The sequence below is a fragment of the Amphiprion ocellaris genome, chromosome 23 (genome assembly GCF_022539595.1).
Source record: "Amphiprion ocellaris isolate individual 3 ecotype Okinawa chromosome 23, ASM2253959v1, whole genome shotgun sequence".
Taxonomy (NCBI): Eukaryota; Metazoa; Chordata; class Actinopteri; family Pomacentridae; genus Amphiprion; species Amphiprion ocellaris.
Window position 1 is genome coordinate 1,212,587 of NC_072788.1, and position 13,488 is coordinate 1,226,074.

At 36.7% G+C, this 13,488-nt stretch overlaps 1 protein-coding gene across 4 annotated transcripts in view; it reads right to left on the reverse strand.

Moving 5' to 3' along the window:
• exoc6b (exocyst complex component 6B) overlaps positions 1 to 13,160 on the reverse strand; it is a 121,254-nt gene extending 108,094 nt beyond the window's left edge. The window contains exons 1-4 of one of the 4 annotated variants that reach the window (XR_008600536.1): positions 12,925 to 13,158; positions 2,407 to 2,572; positions 2,133 to 2,180; positions 913 to 1,003 (exon numbers count right to left, since the gene is read on the reverse strand). Coding sequence is in view for 3 of the 4 variants with exons in the window: in XM_023297830.3 (XP_023153598.1) it covers positions 913 to 1,003; positions 2,133 to 2,180; positions 2,407 to 2,572; positions 12,925 to 13,013 (394 nt within the window). In the remaining variant the exon portion in view is untranslated. Of the gene's footprint in view, positions 1 to 912; positions 1,004 to 2,132; positions 2,181 to 2,406; positions 2,573 to 12,924 lie in introns of all 4 variants that reach the window. The other 3 variants (XM_023297830.3, XM_023297832.3, XM_035942740.2) reach the window with 3 other exon arrangements.
• Positions 13,161 to 13,488: the final 328 nt, after the last annotated feature.

Genomic DNA, 13,488 nt, shown 5'->3' on the forward strand with positions numbered 1-13,488 from the left:
ATCTTTTAAAAGTCTCTCAGAGTTAAAAAAAAAAAAAAAAAAATCAACTTTGCAGTAACTGAAACTGAAGAAAGAAAGAACTACATTAATGACTCTGGAGCAATTTCGCCCAAATATGTACCAAATAATTTTTGGGTGAAAAAGATAAATGATCTATTTAAATGCTTTCTAAAGTGGAAAAACAACAAAAAAACAGCATAAAAACCTTAAATCATCAGTAAAAAAGCACAATCAGCTGGAAACCATCCTTTCAAATAGCTATTCAAGTGAATTCATCAACTCTTTAAACTGCAAGGCAGTTCTGGACAGCTTTTGAGTCATTTTATACAGTTTTTGAGTCATTTTATACAGTTTTTGAGCCATTTTTTAGGCTTTTTTGTTTTAAACTAGAAATGTTAACATTTGTTGGTTTCAGCTCCTAAAAAGTGAAGATTTTATTCTGCTCTTTCTGCTCCTACATGACAGTAAACTGAATGTTTTTGAAGTCTAGACTTTTGTTCAAACAAAACAAGACCAAATATGTCACTTTAAGATCTGTGAATATTAAAAAAAAATCTGACAGTTTTGACTTTTTAAGGACAGATAAAGTGTCTAAACTCTGAAAATACACTAAATTAAAAGAGACAACTATAATATTTGTTGCTGCACCTCACATTTCTGACTATATTTATTCGAGCTGCAATGATTAGTCCAGTGACAGAAACATCATACTCAACTAATCCTATCTTCAAATAATCCTTTCAGTCTTTTTTATTATTATTTTTACTTAAATTAACATTTGTTGGTTAAAGCTTCTAAAAATTGAGGATTATTTTTGGCTTTCTTTGTCAACATGAGAGCAAACATTTGAGTTTTGGATAAAGTTTGGACAAAATAAAGATGAGCTGCAGCCTGTTTGTGTTTTCAGTGTACCTGGGAGGCAGTGGGTCAGTTTATCGATGGTGGTTGCGATGTTTCTCTGCTGCACTCGACACTGTTTCAGCTCCTCCATGGAGCTCATGAGCTGAAAGAGGAGATAAAAAACACACTGGAAAAAATGCCCTCTCAAAACAAGAAAAAAAAACTTATTTCAAGGAACTTCTACCTTGAAATAAGTGAAAAAATCTGCCAATAGAACAAGTGAAAAATGGTTTGGTAAGATTTCTTGAAATAAGATACGATATTTAGAATATTGAGATCTTAAAATTAGCTGGGAAAACTTATTTTAAGCTCTATTTTACCAGGATTGTCAAGCTTAGGTGACTTAAAATAAGCCAGATATGCTAAAAAAAAAAAAAAAAAAAAGCAGTTTTTCACTCAAAAATAGATTTTTGCTTTCATGTAACCTCCTAATTTGAGATGTTTTAACCCTCCTGTTGTCTTCATTTATGGGCACCAAAAAATATTGTTTCCTTGTCTGAAAAAAATCCAAAAATTCAGCAAAAAAATTCCCCAAATTTCTGAAAATTTGCAAAACCTTCAGGAAGAAAATTCCAATAATTCCTTAAAAGTTTCCCTTAAAAGTTTTATTTTTTAAAAAATTTGGCAAGAAAATTCTTATAAATATTTTCAAAAAATGAGTAAAAATCTTCGAAAAAAATCCTAAAAATATCTAAAGTGATTCCATATATATCAGTAAAACTTTTAATATTTTCTTAAGAACGTTCAAATAAAAATCAACCAAAATCCAGTGGATTTTGGTTGATTTTTATGTGAATGTTCTTAAAGAAACATTTTTAACATTTATTTTTTTTTACCAAAAATGTTCAAAGATTTTCCAAAAATGTTGAAAATGTGGACATCAGAAGTTTCACAGTGAAAATATTTTTTTCCCACATTTTCTAACTTTAAAACGGGTCAATTTTGACCCACAGGACGACACGAGGGTTAAACTTAATTTGAATTTTCTTCTAAAATCCAACTCAAAGCAAGATAATTTCAAGACTGTTGGACTTAACAAGATATTTAAGATGCATTGTCTTAAAACAAGTCCCTCCATCTGCTGAAATATCTCTTGTTAAGTGAGTTTATCTTAAATCAAGTGGGATGAGACATTTGGACTAAAAATAAGACAAACAGACTTGGTGAGATTTTGAGATTTTGCAGCGCACAAATATCAGTGGAGAAGTTTCCAGAAACACCAGTTGACTTACATCTTTGCCGTCATCCTGAAGACGTCTGTTGGTCTCAGTCACCTGATTCTGGAAGAAAAAGGAACAGAAACCTCAAGAAATGTTCTTTTCTAGTGTAATTCTTGATGTTTTACTTTAGTTTGTATTTTTTAAGTCTACTTGTACCTTAAATCGAAGCAGACTAAAGGAAATGATTAAGAGCTGTCCTCTCTAGTCGATGTTTACCTTCAGAATGTGTAGAAAATCTTTTTAAATCTCCTTTTCATCGCTGCCTCTGATCAGTTTCCTTCCTCACCTTCAGTTTCTGAGCCTCTCCTCGGACCTTGAGCAGCTCGGTGATGGAGTCCACGAAGCCCTGGAAGTGGTGGTTACACATCTTCTCGATCTCCCGGTCGTGGTTCCTGATCCGGGCGTCCAGCTTCTCCATGAACAGCCCATGTTCCTGACCGTCGTACACCGACCTGGAGGAGGAAAGGGTAAAAGACAGGACTTAATTTTTAATTTCACCCCTTGAAACGGGACTTTTTACCGACAATGTTCCCTCTTGTGTATCTATAAACAAGACATGAAACAACAGAAACAGGCAGAAAACAGCAAAACAAAGACAAAAAATTACTAAAATGAGACACAAAACGAGACAAAAAACTAAGAGAAGCGAGACAATAATGTCCATGAAACATGTCCAAGTTGACGCAAAAATTGCATAAAATGGTACAAAGTTTGTCCGCAGAGGAAAAATGGAGATATTCTGATTGAAAATGACTCAAAACCTGTCCAAAATTACACAAACTACCCAACAAAATGCTACAAAACTATCAAAATGAAAAAAATGTTTGAAAAAAGTCATCAAAATTACTCAAAATGTGTCTTAGATGACTTAAACTTCTCAAAAATTATTTTTAAAATGTCTGAAATGAGTCATAATTTGTCCAAAATAACACAAATATTCTGAAATTATTTTAAAAATTGGGGCTGCACAGTGGCGTAGTGGTTAGCACTTTCGCCTTGCAGCTAGAAGATCCCTGGTTCGCGTCCCGGCTTTCCCGGGATCTTTCTGCATGGAGTTTGCATGTTCTCCCTGTGCATGCGTGGGTTTTCTCCGGGTACTCCGGCTTCCTCCCACAGTCCAAAAATATGCTGAGGTTAATTGATCATTCTAAATTGCCCGTAGGTGTGAATGTGTGAGTGATTGTTTGTCTCTGTATGTAGCCCTGCGACAGACTGGTGACCTGTCTAGGGTGTCCCCTGCCTTCACCTGAGTCAGCTGGGATAGACTCCAGCCCCCCCATGACCCTAGTGAGGATTAAGCGGTGTATAGATAATGGATGGATGGATGGATTTTAAAAATTGTCCAAAAATCACTCAAAACTTGTCCAAAATTGCCGTAAATTTGTCTAAAATGTTTGAAGTTCCTAAAATTACTCTAAATCAGTCTCAGGGGACTTAAACTTCTCAAAAGTTATCATAAGAGGAAAGTCCAACCGACTGGACCAATAAAATAAATGCAGCATGGCTCAGAAACAGACAACTGTTTATTTCAATGAAACATTCAGAAATCAAGTGTTTTGTACGTATGCTGGTTGTTTTTAGCACACAGAGGGTATTGTCACTGTTACTGTCCCTCACAATTTCATTGCAACAACTGCGCTTAAAACACTGCAACTTAAATCGCAATTTTTTAGAAAAGCTGTTACGAATTCAGGCATTTTATAGCCGCAAAGATCTGGAAAAACGGCCCCAAAATCCTGGAGGGATTTTAGTTTTTGTATTATCTGTGTCGTCTAATTGTGGATGTAACGAGGAACTGGATACCAGAATTAGAGAATTAATCGTGAATTAAGTTTAAAATGTGGACATCAGAGGTTTCACTGTGGAAATATATATATTTTTTCCACATTTTCAAACTTTAAAACGGGTCAATTTGAAATTCAAAAATCCAAAAATTCAGCAAAAATATCCTCAAATTTCTGAAAATTTGCAAAACCTTCAGGAAGAAAATTCCAATAATTCCTTAAAAGTTTCCCTTAAAAGTTTTATTTAAAAAAAAAAAAAAAAAAAAAAAAATCCCCCAAATGTGGCAAGAAAATTCTTGTAAATATTTTCAAAAAAAGTAAAAATCTTCCAAAAAAAAAAATCCTAAAAATATCTAAAGTGACTCCATATATATAAGTAAAACTTCTGATATTTTCCTTAAGGACATTCACATAAAAATCAACCAAAATCCAGTGAAATTTGAGACGAGGGTTAATAGATGTTTGAGCAGAAGGACCCTGATGACCTCAGATGAAAAACCCACAGTTCATCCTGTGTTGTTTCCCTTTATAAAAGAGCCACACAAACACACACTGACAGACCAACAAACACTAACACACACACACCTGTGCATGCTGAGGACCCCCTCCCTTCCTCCTGCTGACCAGGAAATGCCCGACTTGTACAATAGAGCAGGTCTGACGCCACCACTGCTTTCTTTAGACACACAAACACACGGCAAGGAGCTAAAAACAAACTAAAAACAACAAATCCCTTACAGCTAGTAGTCCTAACCACATGTAACTGTAAAACCACAACATATGATAAAATAACGACTATAAATATAATCTAATATTAAACGCAGTCTCATAGAGATGTGGTGTGACGTCGTGGTGGTTAAAAGTCGACCACTGTTACTCCTTGATTGTCCTGTGAAGCCTCCAAACAATAGCTGGTTTCCTGTGGATCAGTGAGAACACGCTAAGATTAGCATGTTAGCTGTGTTCATGTTCTAACCCTCAGAGGCTGCTGGAGTCTGACACCAACTCACTCTTATCTCCACTCCTCTGTACATGTCAAAAAACACAGCAGAGCTTCTAAAACTGGGAGCTGAGAGGTCATTAAAGGGGTTAAGAAATACGCTGATGCTTATTCTTGTGGTCATTTTGTGCCTTTTTCTGTCTGTTTTCAGTCAGTTTGTGATCATCAATTGTGATAATCGTCATTTTGTGTCTGTATATGATAATTTTGTCTTACAGTTATTGTGTGTAAAATACAGGATTTTTCACGTTTACAGATAAAATGCACAATTTCAACATCTTTAGCTTCTAAAACAGCTGCAGTGGATAGACAAAGTCAGCAACTGCAGGTTTTTGTGATGAAAAGTAAATGTTATCATGTTTCTGCCTTCACTGTGAAATTGCAACCTCAAAAACAAAAAGAATTGTGACATTTTGTCATTGCATTGTTACCTATTGTCCTTTCATTGTGATTTTTTGTCATTTTATTGTGGCAGATTGTCTTTTATTGTGACTTTTGTCATTTTATTGTGACATATTGTCTTTTATTGACTTTTTGTCATTTTATTGTGACTTTTTCTCCTTTTATTGTGACTTTTTGTCAATTTATTATTATTGATTGTCCAATGTTTCACTTCTGTTTGGTTTTTTTTGGTTTTTTTTTTTACCTGTCTAGGGACTGCGGATGTAAATTAGCATTGCTGCTATAATCCAGCATATTTACATCTATCTCTGTCTAAACAGACATTCGTTAATGTGCACTGTCCCGGTCAAATAAATAAAGAAATAACATATTTGTATGAAAGGAAGCGTTTGGAGAAGAGTCTCAGTCAGAAACTGAATTCAAATATTACATTTTCCCCTTTATATCATGCTAAAGGCAACTCTGAATGAATGAATCGCTGCATTTATGAACCTCCGTCTAACAATAATGCAGCCGCCACTCATCCAACGTCCCGCCCACAGCTCTATCTCATTGGTTAAGCGCCACAACTAACAGCCAATCAGCACTGGAGGAAAAATGTGGACAAGTTCTCTTCTAATTAAACATGAAAAACGTTAATCAACAAAAGCATTTCAGCGAGAGTTAGTGGCAAAGTTTGTGTCATTCTAGATTTTAGCACCATTATTTTAGTTTTTACTGCAAATACAAACAAAATCAGCTCTGAATATCAGTTATGGGTCTCCTTAAATACTAATTATCAGCCTATCTTTAGCTGCCATGAGTACAAATAACCAGACAGTCACACAGAAAACGGTGGTTTTGGTCTAAATAAATTAATTCTGTGGACTTTCTCCTTTATTAAACATAACACAGGATCTTTCCCAACACTGTAAAAACTCAAATAACACTGCAGTGACAGACAGTGAACAAGGTTCCCCTAATGTTAGCAGAAACTACATCACGTTCCAGTTCCAGCTGGACTAGTTACCTACCTCCTAGTTTCTAGGAGGATTTTACAGCTTTAGCAGGGAGGAGACACGGTTTCTGGACAGATTTAGGAAAGAAGAAGCTCAGGAAGGCTGCTCTCAGTTATGACATCATCATAAACAGCTGTGAGTGAGTGAGTGTGTGTGTGTGTGTGTGTGTGTGTGTGTGTGTGTGTGTGTGTGTGTGTGTGTGTGTGTGTGTGTGTGTGTGAGTTACTCCCTCTGTTCTCCCATCAGTTCAACCCTTCAGACAGTTTCTCAGACCAACTAAATATTTAAAGAGACAGAGTTTAACTCAGAATAATAGAATATAATTTTACTGGGTAATTCCATCTGTCTGTTTTGTGAGCATTTTAGCCCACAAAACAGTCTGAAAATGACTAAAAAAGAAACAAAATTAGCACAAACACACTCAAAATAATCACAAAGACACAACATGACCACTAAAACGCACAAAATGACAAAAAAAATGACCACAGAAAAACAGAAAATGACTCAATGAGACACATAATTATCATATAAAGACACAAAATGAGAGACACACAAAATAACTACAAAAAATTGCAAAATCACCACAAATACACCTAAAACTATCACAAACAGGCTGAAAATGGCCACAAAAAGGCGCAAAATGACCACACAAAGACCTAAAATTATTAACTGCTCATTAGAAAGTGGTTGTTATTAAATTCAGACAGTTATTTAGTTGACATTTTAGTGATATCCAGTCAATTTTTATGAATAACTGATTGTTTCCATAATAAGTAATTCTGGAATTTGTAAAGACATGATCATAATGAACATAAAAAAAAACTTTTTTTAACTTCTACTTTCAGTAAATACATGCCAGATATATCCCATGGACTTGAAAAGTCCTTCAATTATCAATTAACCCGGACAAGTTTCATGTTGTTCTGGACTAATTTTCCATAATTATGGATCATTTTCAAGTCATTATGGACATTTTCAACAAGTTTTATGTCAGCTTGGATCCTTTCTTATTATTCTGGATCATTTTGTGTCTGTGGGATAATTTTCTAGTTATTTAGACAAATTTCATGTCATTCTAGACTCATTTTCTGTATTTCTGGACAATTTTCAAGTTAATTTGGACCAGTTTTGAGTCATTTTTAACAGGTTTTATGTCAGTTTGGATCTTTTCTTGTCATTTTGGATCATTTTTGTGTCTTTAGGATAATTTTCGAGTCATTTAGGACAAATTTTCTGTAATTATAGATCATTTTCAAGTTATTTTGGGCCAGTTTTGAGTCATTTTCAACAAATTTTATGTCAGTTTGGATCTTTTCTCATCATTTATATCCGTGGTTTAAGTGTCTGAGCAGCTCCAGCTTTAAATAAAGCTTCCATCCAGCAGCAGAAAGCACAGAGTGAGCAGAGTTCTCTGTCATTAATGGTTAAATCCGTCTGTTAAACCGGGTGGAGTTCAGTGCAGACACGCTGGAGCTGGTTTTAAAGTCACCGACCCGACCGGCCCTCGTTTCAGACGTGTGACGGAGACGACTGATTAGATTAGCCGACAGGACGGAGAGGGAAACTCAGAGAGCTCAGATTTAGAAAGAGCCGAGACACATTCAGCTGTTACTGAAGCAACAAACAATCAGAATAAACAACCAACACAGGCTGAAAAACCGCTGCAAGATCTGGATAAAAAACACTAGATGGTCAGAAATCAGTTGAAGACAAACAGAAAGGGTTCAACCAGTGCTGACATGACTTGAAGATGTTTCATCCTGATAGTTTCAGGTTTTCTCACCCTGTTCTTACCAGAGAGGCTGTAATTCTCATAGCTGGAAAGAATAAACAAATATAACATCAACCAAATCTGATCAAAGTTCCTCCCTGACCTCCTCAGAATCAGCTGATCACTTTATATTGACTGAAGCCATGCTGAGTTTTACCTTCAGACTATGAATATTTTCAGAGTTAAAATCGCTTCAGTAGAGAGGAAATGAACAAAGAACTGCTTTATTGTTCAGACTGAGACACCTGGATGGATGTAAAACTGCTGTCAGTTTTTACCAGAACTCAGGTGTGTTTCTCCTCCTAAATGTCATGGTTCTATCTGCTGGATTGATGAAGTTCTGAGGATCAGAAATGATGGAAAAAGTCCATTAAAAAGTGATAAATCTGGACCCTCCTCTATGGACTTCAAGGACCTGGAACTCTGGAAATATTCACAGTACGAAGATAAAACTTTGCTCCATTAAATAAACTAAAGTTATTGCAGATTTTTTTTAAAAACTGCCAATTCTAAGAGGAACTTTTTTCACGTTTTATTAATATTTTTTAGGAAGGAAACACCAGCTGAGCAATGAGAAATGGATCAGATGAGTGATTAAACACTAAATGTTTGGACTCAGGTGGGAATTGTTTCTGCAGTTTTAGTAACTTTCAGGTCGGAGTTTGCAGCTCTGAGCATCACTGATTACCCAGTTATCTCTGTTACATTACCGGCATGTTTAATTTAATATAACACATGACTGTAGTTTAGTTGGAGCATTCTGTTGTAAAAGCACCTTAAAATGCTGCATCTGTGAGTACATCACATGTTCTAATTTAGTTTTTAAAGGCAGACAACATGATGCAAACTGGAATGAAAGGATTTAAAATGATGGAAGGAACTGACTCACGGAGAATAAATGTGCCAACACCTCTTTAACCAGCCAGTTAAAATGTCTGAAAGGCGTCTAAACTTTATCTGAAGCACCGATAAATATCAAGTTCACACATTTTAATACACAAAACCAGTAAAACAGTGTTTAACGCGTCCATGTAGAGCATCACAGCAGAGCTCCTGGATTTAAATGAACAGTTTTAACCTGAACCATGATCAGTTATTCTGCTGTCAGGGAGGGATTCTGCAGCAGGCCTCGACCTGTACACTCCTGAAAACACACCCAGTAACACATATTAACACACACCAACACACTCCTACTGCTGGAAACACACAACTACATGCTAACAAACCACAATCTAACTTTGTCTCAGAATTAACTGTAAAACCTCACACTTTAAACTGTAATATTCCAGCAGCTGGACACAAAAACTGCTGTAAACTAACAGAAATGAGCAAGTGAAGAAGTTTAACTCAAAGTTACTGAAATTATAAACATAATCTCTGTAGAGTCTGATGAAAGACAGCAGAATGTCTCTCACTACCATGTATGAGATTCATAGAAACATCCTTTAAGGTTCTGTTGATGGATTTGTTCTTTCTATAAAAGGGTATCTGTGCTGTATGTTGACATCTCCTGAATTTGAACCAAAAATGCTTCAAGCTTTGATGTAATTTTGGCAACGCAGCATCAATAACTCTCAGGCAGGAAAGAGGCAGAACAAGGGTACAAAGAAAACAAAAACCTCAACAAGATAACTAATCTTCAACATCATCCCACCTCAGAATCAGATGGTTCTTTATCTATAGGAACTTTATTTAATGATCAGAGTTCTAACTTCATATTTCCAGAGTTCCAGGTCCTTGAAGTCCATAGAGGTGGGTCCAGATTTATCACTTTTTAATGGACTTTTTCCATCATTTCTGAGCCTCAGAACTTCATCACTCCACCAGATAGAACCATGACATTTAGGAGGAGAAACACATCTGAGGTCTGATAAAAACTGACACCAGATCAGTTTCACATCCATCCAGGTGTCACAGTCTAAAGAATAAATCTGTTTTCTGAAGAAGTCCATTAAAAAGTGGGACATCTGGACCCACCTCTATGTAGTGAATGTAAAGCTGCCAAAATGACTCCAAAATTAAACAGGATTATTTCAAAAATTATCCAAAATAACTCCGAAATTGACGAAGACTAGTGAAAAATCGTCCAAACTGACTCAAAAATGATCCAGAACAATTTGAAGTTTGTCTAAAATGATTTTAAACTTGTTCAAAAAGACTCCGACATCAATAAAATGACTCAAAACTGTAGAAAAATAGTTAAAATTTGTCCAAAATGGGTTAAAATTGTTCATATTGACCCAAAACTGTCAAAATTCTGTTTAAAAATGATGCAAAAAAAATGTCCAAATGACCTCAAAATACCAAGATTTAGACTGTGATCCCTGGAGTGGATGTAAAACTGATGTGTTTGCAGCTTTTAACAGAACCCAAATGTGTTTTTCAGTCCTGAACATATCCACAGTTTCAAGGTAAAACTTTGCATGGCTTCAATAAATATACAAAAGTTACTATTTTTATCATTTTCATTGGAGTAAAACTCACCTCCTGATAAAGTCACTAATAACCTGCTGCTGTCCTTCATTAAAAAAAAAAATAAAAGATTTCCAGAACAGGAAAAGCCATTTGATGACTAGACAGTGACTAACCGGCTACTAATTCATAGTGAACTAGTTGGTTTGCGTTTTATTTTTCTCTATTCTTGACAGTTTTTAGCTCCACAAACATTTTTAGATCTGTTAAAATATTAAAAAGTCTATTCTGGTTGTTTTAAATAGCTCTAAACTGTCTCTCATCTAAATATGTAGACGCCAAAAGATGCATCCTTCATCGTCTTTTATATCTTCTCTTCTAAACCTCTGTTTTCTGACATCCTTCTGGGCTAAATATAGACGGCGATGCCGCTGACAGCTCCAAACTTAGACGCTGCTGCTGGATTTTAAGTGTGCCGACCAGGCCGAGTGGAAACACTGAGACGCTGGAAGAGACGAAACATCAGACAGAAAAATAACGTCCTGCTGACAAACGCTCAGAGGACGACCATGTGGCAGCCAGAGGCGTCGCACAACGCTGTCGAGTCGCATCATGTGGAGAAAACAGACCCCTTTTAACCTCCCATCAGGGAAAGTAATGGTCCTGAATGAGAGGTTTAAACACCTCTGATGAGCTGTGGACGGCCCAGTTCCTCTTCATTCACATTTCCTCTTTAAACAATCAGTGCAAAGATCACCAAGAACACCACTTCTGCATACAAAAAGGCCTTTTCTGACTGAGATAACAAACATTTTGTTTGTTTTTGCAAATCCAGCAGCAAGAAGGCTAGAAAAAACACAAACACTAAACAACGGCATATATCTGCAGAATAATTACAGTTTTTGCTGATTTACATACAATAAAACTGTGATATATTATAGTCAAATGTTGTGACAGAATAAATTACTATTTGTAAAAAAGAAATCGTGAACATTTACAGTTTTTGCCCGTTTTTATACCATTTTGTACTATTTAACACATTTTTTCTGTGGTCTTCCTAGACATTATTGGCAATTTAACAAAGCCAGAAAATCTGTAAATTGACAGTTTAATACATTATTTAATATAATTTTTATTTAAATTGAAAGCAAAAATCTGTATGTAAATAATGATATTCATTATAGTTATATTAACATTATATTTATGTTGTTTTATTATTGTTATTTTTATTACCACAATTATTTTTTGATTATTATTTCTATGAACAATATGTTCTTTTTGGGGAAAAAATGATGTCCATACATGTTTTCGCCAGGTCCTAAGAGGTTAGGTTATTTACAGTTTTGTTCTTGGTTTTACTGTTAACATGCCAATTATTAGATTTGTGTGTAATTTTACTTTATACTATCTGCAATTTAACAAAACTGGGTGGGAAAAAGCTGTAAAATAACAGCAAATTGGTTAATATATATATATAAACACACTTTATTATCACAATTATTATATATTAGACATATTGTTTTAACACATAAACATTAAAGATCCAAACGACATGCATGATCTCATGTAAATTTAAGGCCAGAAAATGTATTATATTTAAGGAAAACTACTGTACTTTCCTGAGATAACCATCTGCCATTATTTACCAGTATTTTCTGTTGTTCCAGCTGCCAGAATAACACAGATTTTTAACAGTTTGTTGTTTTTCCAGTGTACATAACTTGTGTTGAGGTCCAAATGCAGCATCTAGAACACATCCAGCCCTCTGATGGGATGTAGAAGCACAAATAACGACATGAACACCCAGCCTGAACGCTGTCAGGCATCCAAAAAGACTGATAAACACGAAGAAACGCCTCTTATGTACTGAAGGCTGGGGCAGTGCACTTGACACTCCTAAACTGTCTCTTAGCTGCTGCTGCTAACCAGCCAACACGTTAAAATGTCCACATTTACTGATTTAAAAAAAAAAAAAACACCTAAAAGTCCCACAATCACCGGAGCCACCTGGCAGCCTGGCAGGGCTCGACTAGCAGAGAGCTAACACACCTGTGAGCAGAATCCCAATTAGTTAGCTCAGTTAGCTCATGTTAGTTCAAGTCGCTCAACCGCCTGCGAACAAGTTGCCAAAGTTTAGCCACAATGAAAAGAGGACAGAGCGGGGAGAGAGATGAGGGAGGTCGGTCCGGACAACCAGGTGTGTGTGTCCGTCCAGGTAAACACACCTGGCTGAGCCCGCCTCGGTAATTAGCTAGCTTTAATGTTTGCTAAAGTTAGCCGCCTAGCTGTCCGATAATGGACGCACGACCGTAAAGTTTTGAGGAGTCGCTGAACCGGCGCTAGTGGCTGCTAGCCGAGCTGCCTCAGCGGGGCGACGCCGGCGGAGCAGCCGCCTCCGCCGGGCTAACCGGGACGAGCCGCCCAGGGTCTCACTTACCGGAGAGTCGGTCCGATGCAGTTGGTGTCCGTGCTCTCTATCTCCCGCAGGATTCGCTCGTGTTCGGCGGCTGTCTCCACACTCGCCATCCTGCATGCTGTGGTGCGGACGGAGACGAGCTGAGTCGAGCGGAGCCGGGCGGACTGACCGACCGGGATCCGTGCGTCACACCGGAGGATCCGGAGGGTGGGTTCGATGCTTCCACGGAGCAGCCCGACCGAGCGGAGTCTCCACGCCTGTGGAAGGTGGACAGCGGTGTGAGGAGGACTGTGCGGTGTTGGTTCAGGGAATCACAGATTGAGTTACACCGATGAACACAGCAGTTTAGTTCTACAGATATATATTTAATATTTATCAGTAAATATAGACTATTTACCTGCTCTGTGTCCTATTTAAAACAGTCCAGACAGCTGAAAAAGCTTCAAAGAACCAGTTAAACTCTTAAAATTCAGTTTTCAGCTCCAACACAAAACCTGAAAAGTTATTAAAAAATTAAGAACCTGTACCTCACTTATTTTAAACAACACCACATTTTGAATATAATATGTGCACAGGAACTACGCC